Below are 18,587 nucleotides of genomic sequence, written 5' to 3'. Positions count from 1 at the left end.
GTGCTGTGTTGTAATTTAAATCAATATATTTGAAAATGTAGAAAACATCCCAAAATATTTAAATATATGGTATTCTATTATTGTTTAACAGTGCGATTAATTGCAATTAATTTTTTTAATCGATTGACAGTCCTACTTACAACTTAAGTAAAAGAATAAACTACAAAAATGACACCTATTATTTAAGATATTTCTCATCCCTCACCCCTTTAAAGTGAACTGTCATTGTGATTGTTCAGCTTTCTTATCTTCTGTTTCAGACTGAGTGCCCTCCTGACTTGTTCAAATGGTGCTGAAGTGTATTGGAGAAATACTGCACTCTATGTCCATTGTTCCCTAAGATCACAATGTCTTTGGTAGAGCTATCACTATACAGGAAGTGTGTATTACTTCATTTGAGTGTCTGAGGGTAGGGTAGGCATTTTGATTGGTGGTTAATCAAGGGCAAAAAGTACTTTTTTTTTTTTTTGCTAGCTCACCCCACCACTTTGGAGATATAAATGAAATAATTAGAACCAAATGCCTTTTTCTTTCCAGTGAGTCAGTGCAATGTTTCAAACAATGATGATGGATCTTTTCCCTGAAAGATGACTGCATTCTGGTGCATGTTAAATACTAACAAACATTTTAGCATTCCTCAAGGGCTTATCACACCATGTATGAATCATGACCTTTTCTTATAGTATATTATGTAAGCCAATAGTGTGTTGCTGTTGAAAAAAAGGCCAGTGTCACTGTGTGATGTATTAATAGGAGTGTCGTATTTCAGACTCATAATGTAATTGTTCTACTTTACTCAGCACTGGCAAGGCCTGCTGGAGTACTGTGTCCAGTTTTCAGCACTGCACTTTAAGAAAGATGTAAACATATGGGTCCAGAGTAGCAAAAATGAAAACATGGCCTATTAGGAAAGGCTGAAAGAATTGGGCATATTTCCTAGAGAAGAGGGCTGCATGATAACAGTCTTCAAATATGTAAAAGCTAGTTATAAAGAGGATGGTGATCAATTGTTCTCCATGCCTAGTCAGGACAGGACAAGAAGTCTGGCTCAGTTTGCTAGAAGGGAGATTTAGTTTAGATTTTAGGAAAATCTTTCTAACTGGTTACCTAGGTAGGTTATGGAATCCCAGTCATTGGAGGTTTTGGGGAACAGATTATATGAGGAGAGGGCAAACTACGGCCCGCGGGCCGGATCCAGCCTGTCAGGGCTTTCAATCCGGCCCACGGAATTGCCAGCCCCGTGGTGCAGTGGGGCTAAGGCAGGTTCCCTGTCTGCCCTGGCCCTGCGCCGATCCTGGAAGTGGCCGGCACCACATCCCTGCAGCCCCTGAAGGGGGGGAGATGCGGGGGAGGCAGAGGGCTCTGTGCACTGCCCTCGCCTGCAGGCACCGCCCCACGCTGCTGCCATTGGCCGGGAATGGGAAACCGCGGCCAATGGGAGCTTCGGGGGTGGTACCTGCAAGTGAGGGCAGCACGTGGCAGAGCCGCCTGCTCCACCTCGTTCCCCCAGGAGCCACTGCCGGACATGCTGGCCACTTCTGGGAGCAGGGTGGGGCCAGGGCAGGCAGGGAGACTGCCTTAGTCCCGCTGCATGCCGCTGCCACCCCGGAGCTGCTTGAGGTAAGTGGTGTCAGGCCAGAGCCTGCATCCTGAACCCCTCCTGCACCCCAACCCTCTGCCCTGAGCCCCTTAACCCCCAGCCCTGAGCCCCCTGCTGCACCCCTCCTGCACCCCAACCCCCTGCCCTGAGCCCCCTGCTGCACCCCTCCTGCACCCCAACCCCCTGCCCCGATCCCCCTCCCACACTCTGCACCCCCTCCTGCACCCCAACCCCCTGTCCTGAGCCCCCCGTTGCACCCCACACCCCTCCTGCCCTGAGCCTCCTCCCACACTCCGCACCCCTCACCCCCTTTCACACCCCACACTCCCTCCCACATCCCAACCTCCTGCCCCAGCCCTACATTCATGGCCCTGCTCAGATTTCCCCACTCAGATGTGGCACTCGGGCCATAAAGTATGCCCACCCCTGGATTAGACAAACACCTGTCAGGAATGGTCTAGGCATACTTGGTCCTGTCTCACTGCAGGGGATGGTTGGTGGAGGGTGGACTAGATGACCTCTTGAGGTCTCTTCCAGCCTTACATTTCTATAAGTCAATGATTATGATGATATTATGGATTATAGATCAATTGTTTTTTGTAAAGTAACGGAGATATACATTTTATATGTTGTTAAGGTTCTTGGTGACCTCCAGGTGAGAAATTAATAGTTACTAGGAATAAAACAATGTCCAGGTAAAATGAAATTGTAGTAAAATAAAGCAGCAGGAAGGGATGTGTTCTGAGTGGATTTTCCTTGCTTTCATCTCAGAACCCACATTTTTTCTTCTGATTTGTCTCTTCTAAAACTAGCCCTAGTACAAATACACCAACAATTATTTTAATACCACAGCATGTCTTACTACAGTGTGCCAGAGCTATGGCAGTATAGGCTACTGAGTCAGAAGTTGAGACTATCTCAGCAAGCTTTAAAACACAGAGCATTGCTCACTCATCAGCATTTAGAGTGTGCTAAAAAGGCATCGTTAGAATGAGTGTGTACACAGTGATCCAGTGTAGTTCAGAGCCAAAGCACAATGGCTCTACATATGAGAGAGAAGGAGGAGGGGGAAGGTTATTACACATGTCAATATAAGGAAGGTGTTGTGTAATGTTATCAGTTTGGATTTTCTTCACACTGCGGATAATTTGTCTCAGAAGTGACCCTTTTGTTTGGTTCACTGAAATCAGTAAATTAACTGCTAATTACTCAGGGTGTAAATTCCAGCTACCAGTGCTGGGAAATGAACATTAGCCTATTTAGAAGAACTAATCCTCAAAATCCTTCACTTGTTAAGACACCAAACTCCTCCTCCCCCTCCTCTGCCCCCAAAAGGCAATTTATGAAATTCTGACACATTCAGAGAGGGGTTACCTAAACCCTACTGATGTGTTGTTTGGGAAATAAAGGGGGATGGAAGAGTCCTTACACAGGCAACAAAGGTAAGATATGTATTTAGGGCGTGAGCACTTAGAACCATTTAAACTCCAGAAGAAGTGGGTTTGGAAAGGGTCCAAATTGGATCCGGTGAAATGATTTTACTTTTGCAAGACTTTCAACCTGATTGTCAGTATTATGGATCAGCCAGACATCCAACTGCAGCTAGAGATGACCAACCCTAGGACTGGTCAACATTTTTCTGTCAAAAAACTGTTTTTTGACTCAATGAACATTTTTACAGAAAAGTGTCTGCTTTCCATGGAAAATGTTGACTTTTCATCAAAAAATTAAACTTTTCCACTTTTTGATGAGAAGTTGAAATTGTCCATGGAAAGTAGACACTTTTCTGTGGAAATGTTCATTAAGTCAAAAACCCATTTTTCTATCAAAAAAACAGTTTTTTGACAGAAAAATGTTGACCAGTCCTAGGGTTGGCCATCTCTAGCTCTTACTGACTCCATTTTCCAAGCAGCTCTAATGCAGCATCTTTAAAAATGAGTCCATCAATTTTTTAAAGGGCCTCAGCTAGACTCGTGCTCAGCTAAACTTTTTTCACATAAAAAAATCTAGGTTCCCTCCTTCACTCCCCTAAAATAAGTCAGATTGAAAATCTGAGAGGGGGAGTAGGAGTTTCAGAAACTCTAATATATATCTATGGCCTGCAACAGACTTAGAGGTCTCAATAAGTTTAAAAGACCCATATCCCAAAACCTACAGCTATGCTGCTTGCTACAGGCAGGCAAGATTTATCGCAAGTGGTGACAGGCTGCCAAAAATAATTTAAAAAGAGAGGAAGGGTGAAACGACAAGATAAAGAACTTAATAAACATATGGATAACAGGGTGAAAATTTCTCAAGTGGTTCCTCATTTCTAATAATAAATATTTATTCTTAAATGCATTCTTCACAGCACAACAAAATTGTCCATAAATTGGTTTGTTTTGTTTTATGTTAAACTGGAAGGGTAGTGATTTAGTTTAGTTTTTGTTCAGATGGGAACTTTGGGCAGTAACAAGCAAATCCAAATTGTCTGCAAAGAGCCACTTCCTGTTAGGGATTGAGACTTCACCCTAACAGTTAAGAAGAAAGGCCATTGCAAACTACTATCCTGATTCTATCAGACTGGAGACAACTAGGACAAACAAACTCAGGAAGTGGCAGGGAGTTCGAAAGCGAGAGGAAATCTATGGCACAGAGGAAAGTGAAGAGATTGCGCTGATCTGCAAAAAGTTCACCCCTAGGTCAGAATGTGCCAAGCTTTTCAAAAAGCTTTATTTGTACTATAATACAAAACTGGCACACACAGCTGGCGATTGCTGCAGAGACTATTCAAATGTTAACATTCTGAATGATAAACTGCCAAAAAAAGTTCTATGTAAGCAAATAGGAACAAACAACTAATCTAAATCTGGTTGCTAAGAGACAGAGGTTTTCAGCCAAATTCACCCTCAAGTCTCAAGAATATTTTATTCTTAATCAAAAAAGTACCTGTAGATGACGCCATGCTGGTGAAGAAACATGAGTGCTGATGTGACCTCTGCAGCATAGAAGCGGGATCGAGGCTCGTCAAATTTGCGTGAGCGCTGAATTTGAAACATTAGATCTCCACCATTTACATATTCCATGACGAAAAAGAGGCGGTCCTGAAATTAATTAAAACAGTGCTATTTAGCTAATTTCTTTCAGCCACACAAAGGGCTGCTTTAAACTACACATTAGGCGACAGCAGGATTTGCCTCAAGAAACTGAAGAACAAACGCTACAATTCTGAACTGGGGAAAGCTGACAACCAAAAAACAAAAAAATCCAGGGAAAACTGATTCAAGAAAGAGCGAACGAAAGAGAAAAGGAAGAGAATTAAAATGTGATTTAAAAGTATTAAGGATTTTTAAAATAGTACAATCAGCTTTGTATTTTTAAAGAAATATTTACATGCTGTTTAAAAAAAACATTTAATATAAATATTACAAGACAATGTTGGTTCTGTCAGTTGCTGAAGGGCAGGACAATTTTGCAGGTTGCCTGCGCACCTGGCTCCCTATCCCTACATATTATCAGCTACTCTGTCTATAAAATGCCTTTTCTTCCAAATTATAACGTCATAATACATATTATTAATAATTATTTATATGGAAACCAGTATTGTCAGTAGAAAGCAGTCAAAAATCACGAGTCAGGCTTTCTAAAAAATCATAAGATTGGCTTAATTATAATCAGATTTTTTAAAATAATCTATCTGGGGTTCTTTTTAATTGTCTTCTGGTTTTTGAATCTTCAGGGTTCATTTTTTCAGACTTTTCTCCATAGCAACGAGGGATAGAAACCCTCTTCATTTTTCAGTGGCAGCTGCCATTTTCACACAATGATGTGACTTTGGGAGCTGGGGCTTTCAGAAAAACACCAAATATTGTAAGAGTCACAATATAAAATAGCAGCAATTGGCAACACTGAGAAACCAAATGTGAATGAGGCATTTTAAAGGTCCCCAACCCAAAGAGCTTATAACAAACAGACAATGCAGATCAAGCATAGGCAAAGAATATGGTATACACATTTTTATCATCTCTGTCCCATTTTCTCTAAAGGTTTCTTGCCCATCCTTAGAATTTTGCCTAACTATATCATTAGCCCTACCCCCCTTACGCTTTCGCCTTTTGCGATATTCAGTAAAGCACTTAAACACCACTGACTTAAATTAAGCATGTGCTTAAGTGCTGTCCTGAATGTGGATGCTTTCCTGAAGGGGGCTTGAAACATTTGCTTAGCCCAGTAAAGGTCACAGGTGGAGGATGTAGAGGAAGAAAATGCAAGTACCTCAACTGTACACATCAGAACATAGGAATTGCCACACTGGATCATTTCCGAGATCCATCCAATCCAGCATCCTGTCTCTGAGGACATATCTACACTACAGCTGCTACCGTGGCACAGCTATAGTGCTGCATCTGTGCCACTGTAGCACTGTAGTGTAGAGACGTCGTAGATCAGTTGAGGGGGTTTTCCATTGCTGTAGTTAATCCACCTCTCTGACAGGCAGTAGCTAGGTCGATGGAAAAATTCTTCCATCAACCTAGGCATGACTATACTGGGGGTTACATCAACCTAACTATGTCACACAGGGCATGACATTTTTCACAGCCCTGAGTGATACAGGTAGATGATCTAAATATTAAGCATAGACCAGACCTGACAATGACTGGTACCAGACAGGCACCATCATAGTCCTTTCTTGAGAGGAAAGACTGGGGCAACAATAGCATTACTGCTGCTAGAAGTAACAGACGCTCCAAAGGGAATGGTATAGGCTATAGTCTTGCCGCCTTCCAGACTGACTCACTATTGCCAATCCTAAATGTTCAAAAATCATGAGACAGTCTCAAAAATCATTAGATTTAAATCCTCATTATATTTGTGCCAAACAAAATAATAAATGTGAGGTTATTTTGATCCTCAGGTCACATTTTTCAACTTTTTTCTGCAACCAAGAAGAATAGAACCTTGCTTTAAAATGACCCCCCCCCCCCAAAAAAAAAGAGAAAGAAAGAAAAAGAAAAGAAAAGAAAAAAAGATGAGATTCTCACATAATCCCATGACTCCAGAAACTGGAGCATTAAAAAAAGCAACAAATATTGTAAGATTCATGATAAAAATCACAAGACTTAGCAACACTGCCAACTGAGGGATTGCAGAGATGTGGGCAAGAATACACTATACCTCCAAAGAGGAGATGCAAGCACCTGTTTTCAGCACATTCCCAACCTTTATTCCAAGAGTAGTGCATGCCTGTATGCTCTGCAGGCAGAATGCCTCTGAAGATCAGCATGGGAGAGGCACACAACCAATTTCCAGCATTACTGTGTGTTACACCTTCCCATTTGGAGAGGGCATGGGAAAACATTACAAATATGATAGGGATGAGAGGTCACAGTATATGTCATTCAGGTGGCTTTTCACTGTAGCATTTTATGTTCTGCAAAGTTGGTAGAATCTGGGCATGACTGCGCAGCAAGATGATCAGGCAGTGGGAGAAAGGGGTCAGCATTTCTACCCAACTATGACATGCTGGCTGATTCCCAAAAATGCAACCCATTGGATGTGTCTACACCATAAGAACAAAAGGACTCAGACATCAAATGCACAAAATGCTGTCAATTGTCCTTGTTATGCTATAGAGAATCTCGCAGGAACAGCCTTTCTGTGTCATGAGACTGCCGAGTCGCCTATTCCACACTACTCGTACTGTGAGTGAAGGAACTCTGGAGTAATTTCCTTGTGGGATGAAGATAAGGGAAGCAGTTGAAGACACGTAATTACAGTGCTTATGGTTTCTTTCTTCAGTGGGGAGATACTGCTGGAGACAGAGAGTGGCGACTGTATATTTATTTCCTAAGCTGCCTATACTGCCCCCTTGACCTTGGTTTTATTGCAGGCTAAAATTTAATGACCTTTGGATACTCTTACCTTATATGAACAGAAGTACACACTAGAAGTTTTGTAATCCCAGTCTATTTTCAAAAATGCTCAACTTTCTTGACTCTGATTTGAGCAGAGAGGATGCCCAACAAATCTTATGAAGAAATCTCAGCAGAACCCTCCTTGCTACACAGACCTATTAATAGTTTCTGTATGTTACTTAAGATGAGCTTGGATGAGATCCTTAATCATAGGTACTGTTCCCAAACTACTTTCAGTCCAGTGTTTGGATTTCTTTGCCTAATCAATAGGTCGTACAGATTCAAATCCATGCACTTTGATCTACACAGAGATGAACTCTGTAATTCCAGTAGGGTGCACAGGGAATCATTTCAACAGCACTACCCAATTAATTGCTTCTGTAGGTGCAGTCATAGTACTTCCATGTTTGGTCCAAATAGAGCCCATATTCTGCTTGGAGTCCTCAAACACCTATCTGTGGCAATTCTAAGCATCACATACTGTTGAGGTCAAAATGTGATTTCTTTGGTTTTGGTTTAGGATCCTTTACAGGGTTTTCCTGATTTGACCAATCTGGAATTTAATCTGGATTGTGGAGCCAGATGTCTTGTGCTCAGTTGAACACAGGGGATTCGGCAACAACTCTGGCCTCAGCAATGGCAAGGTACTAAGTCACACATCTCCCTTCATATTTTCAAATGGAAGGCAACCTGACCTGGATTATATTATACACACTCAAATGTACTTTTTCGTTTATGTGAAAGGGTATCAGACACCATGTGTATTGATCAATGTTATGCCCTACAAACAGATTGCTCATCTCTCCAGGCAAGTGTACAGATTGGGTCTTGGATTTGCTGGTTTAACAGCATTGTGGATAAATTTATCCTACAGTGATATTTGTTTGACATGGCATTAAGTGCTTACAAAACGCTCCTGTAGGTTACACTCTCCTACTACATACATTTACATTTCAAACAGCCTTCCTAGTTTTCCCAGCTGTGTATTACAGCCAGTTTTATTGGAATTGGCAGCCAGAAGTGTCCTTGAAAATCATATTTTCCTTATGTCAAAAATTCAGGTGAGGATTTTTTATTTTAGAATAATATCAATTTGTATAATCAATTGTAATAAGACATATCTTGTCAATACTGCAGCACTGGCACAGAGAGCATCTTCCTGGAGAAAAGAGGATTCTTGTATTTTTATGACACCCTGCTTTTCTAAACCCATTGTGTGACTTTTCCTTTCCTATGCTCTAGAGAAAGGACCTGCTCAATCTAGAACGGGCATAAATAGAGACTAAAATAGGAGCACATGTGTTGGCATCTGTATCAAACTCTGTTTGAGAAATCTATTTACCTAGGTATTTTTCTGGTTCCCATCACTACAGTACCATCTGAGAAAAAAATGTATTGCTATATACTTCCATTAAAACCATTTGCACCCACAATTTGGGATCCTAATCCTAAGAACGTAAGTATTCTTTTTTTGTCTCCTATTTTTCTCCCATTACACACACACACTCAGGATGAGATTCTGGGCCTATTGAAGATAATGGCAAAATTCCGATGGACTTAAATACAACCAGGATTTCGCCCTCATCGTACACTTCCCTGTACAGAAACTGAGGCACACCTGAGAACATGTCATTCATTAGATGTGTCATTCATTAGATTAATTAAAATGAGGAGGGTACAAAGTGGACAGAACACAGTATTGTACAGTATTGACAACCAAGTACCTAGAGCAGCTAAGTATTAGATATGGTCTTATTAATCAAACTGGTTTGGATTATTTTTTGGATTCCATATCCATAACATTTGAGAAGTATGTTTTGATGAACAAAAAAAATGTGAAGCAGTCTGGGAACTCCTTAATTACATAAACTAAAATAAAAGGATAGATCACAAACAAGCCATTATAGATTAATCCCCTCTTGGCATCTGTTATGCAAAACCCAAAAAAGCCAAGGACTATAAAATAAGCAAATATGTTTTCTGAAGTAAAGATTTTTTAAAGGGTTTTTGTTTCTCCCTTAGTCTAACCTTCTCTCCCTTGAATTCTAAGAAGTTATGGTGGAATGAAAACACTTAAAATAATAAATGAAAACAATCTAAAACAGAGACCGTGGGTAACAGTGTTTCAGGGCAAAGAGGATTTGGAAGACAATAACAAAAGCTTTCAACTTTAATCTGAATTTCCATGGTACTATAACCTTTCCTGTCTTTGGTTTCAACTATATCTCTTGTGATAACTTGCAAATCTGCCTGTCCTGATTTGTCCCAACCCCTCATCTTGGTCTACCTCACCGATATAGCCTCCTGGTTGTCTCACTGTCACCTTCACCTTAACATGGGCAAAACCAAACTCCTTAACTTCCCTCTCAATTATCCTCTTTCTTTGTCACCCTAAGCACCACAACCTTCCTCTCACCCACTAAAGCCTGTCAACTGAGGCTATATTTGATTCAGCCTCTCTTATCCTACTCATTTAAGCTGTGCCCAAATCCTGCCTCTTCACCCTCCTCAATATTTCTAAGATCCATCCTTTATTTTCTATCTCCACAGCAAAAGCTTGCATCCAAGCCCTCATTATCTCCTGTCTTGATTCCTATCACCGCCTCCTCTCTACAGATATAGACCCCCACATTAGTTTTTGACATTTCTGTTAGCCTAGCAGTATATATACTACTCTCGTTCTTTCTGCTCTCTCTGTCTGTCTCTCTTTAGACTAAGTTCTTTGAGGCGTAGACCATGCCTTCTTTTCTGTTGCGAAAACTGTGGTCGCCTCCAGAAATAAATACACCTCTACCCCGACATAACACAACCCGATATAACATGAATTTGGATATAATGCGGTAAAGCAGTGATCCCTGGGGACAGGGCTGCGCACTCCGGCAGATCACCTATCACGCGGTAAAAAAATTTTGGCTCCCGAGGACAGCGTTATATTGGGGTAGAGCTGTAGCAATAATCTTTGAGGACATAACTGGGCCATCCTAGGTCATCTTTGAAGAGGTGTGATTGATGACCAAGAACCTCCTCCTAGATATTCTTGCCAATTAGTTTTGTGTTGATACGTGATTCTCTATAACCTATTAGTTGTTTAAATGTGGAAAGATACCATCATTGGGGATCAGACTTCCATGTAAATCCCAAACAAAAGTTGAGACTGGGAATAACAGCTTTTGATGTACTGTTTACAACTGAGAAATGATCACTGCCTACCACTTTTAAGAATTTATTATCATTATATCAGCCCTTAATTCACCCTACGCTTTGTTTGTTTTTCACTTAACATTTTATGAGAGCACACTGTAATGAAAATGTATTTGTAGATCACAAAGATAAGTACAATTATTGCTGGCAAGCTCAAGAATACAAACCTTTCCCCAAGTGACCTTAGGAGCTGTGTGACCCCACATGGAGTTGAACACAGGCAAATTAACTGAAATATCACAAAGCAGAAATAAATTATCCAATCTGTTTTCCAGTTTCATATCCAAGACGTGTATCCGTGCTATATGCCAGGTAAGCAATCTTCTCACTAAAAGCCCTAGACTCTAGGATCTATCCTGCAACTGTTCAAAGCACAGAAATCAGGAAAGGTATCAAACATATACTTCTCAAATAGAATTCTCAGTTGATAAGACTTATCAGCATTCTCCAAGTACCATTTTTTCCTTCTTTTATGTTTCTCATACAAATGGGTGTGAATAATTTTTTCCTGATTCTCACTAAGTCCTTAAACTAAGTTCATGGTCTCAGTAGACTTTTCTAAGAAACAGTATCAGAAAGTTACACCTGAATCAGATTTTTCCAGACACTACTGAAAAATATTTCAAAATCACGCTAGAAAAATTAGGAATGTGTGTTGATTAAGAGTAAATTTAACACACAAAAATAGCTCATACATGAGTTATATCTTCTGTTAAATGACAGAGTGTTTTTGTGCTATAACAATACTAAGCTTGTTATCAATACAAAAGTCAAAATACACAAGAAGCCAGATAAATACATCATGTCTTTGGTATGCTGTGTAAGATGATATTTTATTCAAATCATGAGTGTATTAAACTCTTTCCCAACTAGCACAAAACTGTGATTACTTAACTCTATTTAAACAGGATGCTCAAACAGTTTGTTTAAAATTACCTAAAACTGCAGCAACTGTCCCACCCATTAGAACTTGAATAAACATTTCCTGCTTCTGATTGAAATTGCACAGATACACTGGACTTAGTACACAAAACTAAATGAGAGCCTTAAAGAACCAGAGATGGAAATGAACCAGAATCCTACATTCAAACATCTCCCCCAACCCCAATCTTGGAAAGGGTCATCTGCAAAATGAATAAGTATATGCAAGACAAGAGATATGGAGAAATACAGAAAAATAAAACCTCAAATTCATTTTATTCCCTTTCAAGTTTACTCAAACATAATCCTTTAAAAAGAGACTGTGATATGTAAAAAGGCGGTTATGTTTATAGTGATTATCGTTTCTTATTTTTCAGTGTCGATTTTAAGGCCAATTATGGCTTTTTTAAATAAAAAATTAAGACAAGAATAATTTTTCCATGGTGTTTAAAAAATTGCTTCTGTGAATGACTAGCAGAAATGACTTCCACTGTAGTCTCATGTTCCTTGGGATGAATGCCCAGAAATTATGGGAGATGGTGAGAGCTCACAAACAATTTTAAACATTTCAAGAAATGTAAGTCTGGGGTATTTTCAGTGTGCATTTTATAAAATCTATTCTCACTCTCAGTGTTTGAATCAGATGTGTTATCAGTAGCTATAATGTACAAATGGAAATCTATACAAACAAGAGGTAATAAATGTAACAAAAATATTTCTGATAATCCAACTGCTTTAATTTCCTTCAGGTTGGTTGGAACTACCATTTTTATGCACATAATACTCAGTTTCATTGCTCTCTTCCTGGTGATCAGTTTCTAATAAGCTTTAGTCCTTTGCTTTCTAGAGGAAGGATGGTCTTGTGGTTAGACAATGGCCTGAAAGTTGGGAGATCTGAGTCTGTGACTTTGGGAGAGTCACTTACTCTCTCTGTGCCACAGTTCCCCATCTGTAAAATGGGGATAATAATCCTTCCTCACAATACAGGTCTAATGCAAGAAGATATCATTATACTTCTGAGATGGTTAGACACTATCAAGATGGAGGACATATAAGATCCTAAATAAAAATACTACCCAATTGCATTTTTATCTAACATTTTACAAACGCTTTGGGGACTGGATGACCCAGTTGGTAGCAAGATACTTTCCAAATATGAAACCCAAACAGGTCAGCTGTAGCTGACATTTGAAAAGATAAGAGTATTCTTCTTCACTTATTGTCCTAAACTGTTGTATGAGAACATAAGACCCGCTATACTGGATCAGACTAAAGGTCCATCTAGCCCAGTATCCTGTCTTCCAACATTGGCCAATGCCAGGTGCCCCAAAGGGAATGAACAGAACACATAATCATCAAGTGATCCATTCCCTGTCGCTCATTCCCAGCTTCTGGCAAACAGAGTCTAGGGACACCATCCCTGCCCATCCTGGCTAATAGCCATTGATGGACCTATCCTCCATGAACTTATCTAGTTCTTTTTTGAAGCCTGTTATAGTCTTGGCTTTCAAAACATCCTCTGGCAAGGAGTTCCACAGATTGACTATGCGTTGTGTGAAAAAAATACTTCCTTTTGTTTGTTTTAAACCTGCTGCCTATTAATTTCATTTGGTGACCCCTAGTTCTTGTGTTACGAGAAGGAGTAAATAACACTTCCTTATTTACTTTCTCCACACCAGTCAAGCTAAAAAGTCCCAGTCTTATTAATATCTCCTGATATGGAAGCTGTTCCACACCCCTAATCATTTTTGTTGCTTTTTTCTGTACCTTTTCCAATTCTGACACATCTTTTTTGAGGTGGGTGACCACATCTGAACGTAGTATTCAAGATGTGGACGTACCATGGATTTATATAGAGGCAATATGATATTTTCTGTCTTATTATCGATCCCTTTGTTAATGATTCCTAACCTTCTGTTTGCTTTTTGAGCTGCCGCTGCACACTGAGTGGATTTTTTCAGAGAACTATCCACAATGACTCCAAGATCTCTTTCTTGAGTGGTAACAGCTAATTTAGACCCCATCATTTTATATGTATAGTTGGGATTATGTTTTCCAATGTGCATCACTTTGCATTTATCAACATTGAATTTCATCTACCATTTTGTTGCCCAGTCACCCAGTTTTGTGAGATCCTTTTGTAGCTCTTCGCAGTCTGCTTGGGACTTAACTATTTTGAGAAGTTTTCTATCATCTGCAAATTTTGCCACCTAACTGTTTACTCTTTTTTCCAGTGTGCTGTTAAACAGCTGCCACTTTCCTTCCAATAATTGGCTGCATTTCTGTTTAAAATAAAGGATTCTATAGCTTGTGAAGCCTTTGGAAGTCTGAGGTGAAAAGTATTACCATATATTACCATATATTAGTGCAGGGTGTTATTCATAAATTATTACTACTATGATTATCACCATTTGAAAGCAGCTTCACTGAAATTATTGAAAGGTCTCAAGGCCTAGTGGATAAGCACCATCTTTGTTGATGGCCTCAGTAGTAAATGAACAGACATGCAGACCAAGATGGCCCCTCATTCCTTGCGATGACCCCTCCAAAGTGTATTGAGCGATATTTGAGGGGAGTAGGCAGAACAATGTTGTTCGTGTCTAAATAGCCCAGATTATGTTTCCAGGCTGTTCCAGGAAAACCATTATTAAAATTCACTTGCTGGGGGGGGGGGAAGGGGTGAAACCAGAAATAAAAATAGCTTGTGGTGGGCCGGCCTGATTGGATACAAACTTTTACCTAGAAATCAGAAAGGAAAACAGCATTAATGCCGTGCTCCCTTCTCCCCCACAATCCACCCATTTTATATTACTGGCCCTGGCCCATATTAAGCCCATACTATGAAACCAGTCAGTAGTGGTCCAAGGAGGTTGTGGCAGGAATAGCAACTGGTAGTGCTGAGTGATACCTGTACAATCCCACTATGTGCTTAGGTGGATTGTGGAGTGCTGAGGGCTAAGTGTTGCCAAAGCAGTTACCTAACTTCACCCTCATACTCTAGCCAAGTAATGGGAAACAACAAGCTCTGATCTGGTCAAGAAAGGCTATATCATGGATGCAAGTAAGGTTTTCAAACTAATGCTTTCAGAGCTTGTACAGAGCTTCTTATAACCTCTATATTAGATTAGCCTTGTGTTTGTGGCCTAGACTGAAATATAAAATGAAGCTTCTGACTAGGGTTTTAACTTGAGCAGGATGCTTGTGCTCCAATTTTAACTTGCACAAAGCAGGCTTCGTATATTACTTTTGCCCTGGGGGTTTTACTATTGGCTTCCTGTTATGTATCAAGTTGTTTTTAGAATTAGAATAGAGTTTGTTTTATTCAGTCTTTCATCTCCCTAAAGTAACCCAAAGTGCTTTCCAATGAGCCAGATGCTGCTGGTGTAAAAGTGATTCTGTAAGCTAATGAGGGAGCCGGTATATGCTCAGCACTAGGTCAGAGACTTTTGGAAATTACAGTCTATCATAACCAGGGAGTGTTATGGAATGTTAAGTTCTACCTGGACAGCTATCTGAGACTGGTTTAATTATTCCACCAAAGATGACATCAGTAATAATGTAATACCCTGGAACATGCATTTTAAATTTTTGTACACCATGAATCTGGAATTAACACCTGTATAATAAATCAAAATAGCTGACAAAGGTTAAAGCTCTTTCATGAAGTTTTTCCTGCAGTCTGTGTAAGTTACAGATACTTTGTATTTATATACTACATTAAAAGTGCTTTTGCATACAAGGAACTGGGTAAAATTACTACATTGTACTTAACTGCACTACCATACATTGGATTAGAGGGCACATGAGGTTTGCAGAAGGGCAAATAAAAAGGAAATGTGTTTCACAATAAATTAGTGTGTTTTAAAAGAATGTAAAGTCAGTGATACTGGTTTAGTCATTCAAGCTAGCACTTGAATGACTGGACCCAGCAGGTCAATGACAGAACTAGAAGAGAACTCCTGTTTGACTTCCAGGTTAGTGCTCTTCTCTGCTAGGCCAGGCCATCTTACAGAGATTCTAGCTTTCTAGACATAGATGGAACAGATTCCAGGTGGTTCCATAGCTCCTGAACTGGATCTAGAAGCCTTCCATTTTCAGGTATCACAATCTTCTCCCTATCCCTTAACTCCAGCATGTTGAATAATTTATGCTAATGGTGTATTCAAAGATCCAACCATTCTGCCCACCAGATCCTGAAAGGTCCTGGTGTTACTAGGGGAAGAAGGATAAGAGGCTAAAACAGAACCACTTAGGGAAGATAATGAAGAGGGTGGAACCACTAATCTCTCTCCTGTTTGTTCCTCTTCCACCGAGTCACTTCTTGGAAAGGGTTTGTGGCTTGGGTGGAAGGGTAAGCAACTTCCCATGGGACAATCACAGAGGCCATGTAAAGGAGAAAAAAGTGCATAAACCAACATTTCAAAATTGGTTCACACAGTTAATTTAATGTACTGTATATAAGTTATTCATCTGGTTAACATAAGCCTGACACTAATGCTCATTTGCTTGCCAAGAAGGCAGTAATTAATAACTCACAAAAAACTGTGCTTAAAAAAAATAAAAATATACACATCCAGGCTGCATACCTACCTTGGAGAATTAATCCCATTAGTACCAGTGTGCACACATACTGGTCATAAACTTCATTTCTTCTGCTGTCTGCTCCAGAAACACTGTCCACCACATTTGTTTTTTATGTTCCCTGTGCCTCTGAAGGAGAGGGGGAATCAGGACAATTGTTCCCTTTACCTGCCTTCCTTCTCAAGAGTAGTCATCAAAGGAAGCTCAGAGAACATTAAGTGAAGCATTCAGGCTTCTACCAACTCATCACCACAGGGCTGCTATTCATTGAAGCTACCAATCTTGCACCTTCTATGGGGCAATCATTGCCCCCCATCCATTAATCAACATGCACTTATAGCCCTGTGCTACAGTGCTCCTGTGTGGAACACCCACTCTTATGTTGTTTGTTCTTTCCTACTTCTAATCTTATTTATATTACTTTAGCACAGGGTGGACAAACTATGGCCCGCGGGCCACATCCAGCCTGGCCCCTGAGCTCCCAGCCGGGGAAGCTAGCCCCCGGCCCCTCCCCTGCTGTCCCCCCTCCCCTGCAGAGCAGCAGCGTGTCTGGCTCTGGCCAATGCAGCAGCCAGATATGCTGCTCTGCATGCTCTGCTCAGCATGGTAAATGGTAAGTGGGCTGGGGCCGAGAGGTAGTATAAGGGGCAGGGGGCAGTCAGGGGACGGGGAGCATGGGGCGGTTGAATGGGGTGGAGGTTCTGGAGGGGGGCGATCAGGGGACGGGGAACAGGGGGTATTGGATGGGGGGTGGGGTCTCAGGGGGTGGTTAGGGGTGGGGTGTCCCGGGAGCGGTGGTCAGGGGACAAAGAGCGGGGGGGTTGGATGGGTCGGGGGTTCTGAGGAGGGCAGTCAGGGGGCAGGAAGTGCGTGGGGGTGGATGGGGGTGGGGGCAAGGCTGTTTGGGGAGGCACAGCCTTCCCTACCTGGCCCTCCATCCAGTTTTGCAACCCCAACGTGACCCTCGGGCCAAAAAGTTTGCCCACCCCTGGTTTAGCACCTAGAAGCCCTAATCTAGGCTAGTTGACTCTCAGTGCCTTGATAGGGGGAATTCCAAAATCACTCTTGACCAAACAGAAGACTGTAGGATTATTATTTGGCCATGCCACCATAATGGCACATAATGTACGGCATTTCAGCAATTTTATATAGCACGGTGGGGCCGGGGGTAGGGAGAGAAGAAGTGCACTCAATCTCTGTCCTTATTTTAAGATCTGATTCTGCAACCTTTATTCACTAGAGTAGATCACTGATTCCAACAGGACCACTCATGTCAGTAAGATCTACTTGCATGACTAAGTGGCAAAGGAGCTGGTTCTTCAATTGTACTTTCAGAGAGTTTGTGGGTGGGAGGGAAATCCTATGCTTCATTCAAAAGAGCTAACTGAATGAGATCTTTGCCAAAGTAAAGATATTCACTAGCAGAGAAATAGCTCTTCTCTACTATGTGAAGTGTTTCAATAATGTTCCCACGTACTTATAAACAGAGGTCAGCCAGTGACAACACTTGGTTCTAGTTTGACAGCACAGCAAGAAACTTTGTACTGTACTGTGATCATCAGAATGGAAAATTTACAAGAGATACTGTCCTATCAGTTCACAAACTATGCCCTGGGTGCCAGAAATAATTTATGTTCAACAATTTATTTGAACTCAATGTTCTGAGTAATATAAAATTATTACATTTCTGTACAATCAGAATTCTGACTAGACCAGATGAATTCCCTTGAAATGGGAAATTAACATGCAGTAAATGTTTAGGCAATTGAATCTCTCTGTGTTTTAATTAACATAAAAAACAAACATCGCCCCCACAACTTTAGAATAACAGGGGATTACTTTACAGTATTTACCGATCAAGCTCTCTTCTGTGGGATCGCAGCTGAGCCAAAACAAAATAAATATGACAGCAAAGAAATAAGATACGACATTGCTCCAGAGGAAGTTTAGAAAGTCCCTTCTCCCCCACCCCGTCCTATTTTGTTTGGGAATATCTCATCCTTCCACATCCACCCAAACCCTCACACAATTATTGTTTGCTTCCCCTGGTCTAGGGCATTGATTCACTGCAGCTCTCAGGGGAAGCAGCAAGGTTAACAATGGTAGGCACACCAATGAAGCAACGTCTTGTTTTCAAATGCCCACTGAATCTCATTTCCGCAAATGCAAGTTCAGCCCCCCATACAATACACATCTGAGTGAAAAGGGTTCAAGTGTGGATTTTATCATTACAGAGACAAAATGGGTGAAGTAATATCTATTATTGGACCACCTTCTGCTGGTGAAAGAGACAAGCTTTTGGGCTCCACAGAGGAGTTCTCCAACACTGCAAACAACACTCGATTTTAACAGTTATTTATTATTTGTATTGCAGGAACACAGAGACCTCC

General features: G+C 40.8%; 1 protein-coding gene across 6 annotated transcripts in view; it reads right to left on the bottom strand.

The window, feature by feature from the left end:
* PRKCE (protein kinase C epsilon) overlaps window positions 1–18,587 on the bottom strand; it is a 498,954-nt gene that overhangs the window by 85,636 nt on the left and 394,731 nt on the right. For all 6 annotated transcript variants that reach the window (XM_005296118.5, XM_042855165.2, XM_005296119.5 and 3 more), the window contains one exon: window positions 4,529–4,683. In XM_005296118.5, coding sequence (XP_005296175.1) covers window positions 4,529–4,683 — 155 coding nt within the window. The remainder of the gene's footprint in view (window positions 1–4,528; window positions 4,684–18,587) is intronic.

The sequence above is a fragment of the Chrysemys picta genome, chromosome 3 (genome assembly GCF_011386835.1).
Source record: "Chrysemys picta bellii isolate R12L10 chromosome 3, ASM1138683v2, whole genome shotgun sequence".
NCBI lineage: Eukaryota > Metazoa > Chordata > Testudines > Emydidae > Chrysemys > Chrysemys picta.
The sequence above is the reverse complement of the archived record's forward strand: the minus strand, read 5'-3'. Positions and strand labels throughout refer to the sequence as shown.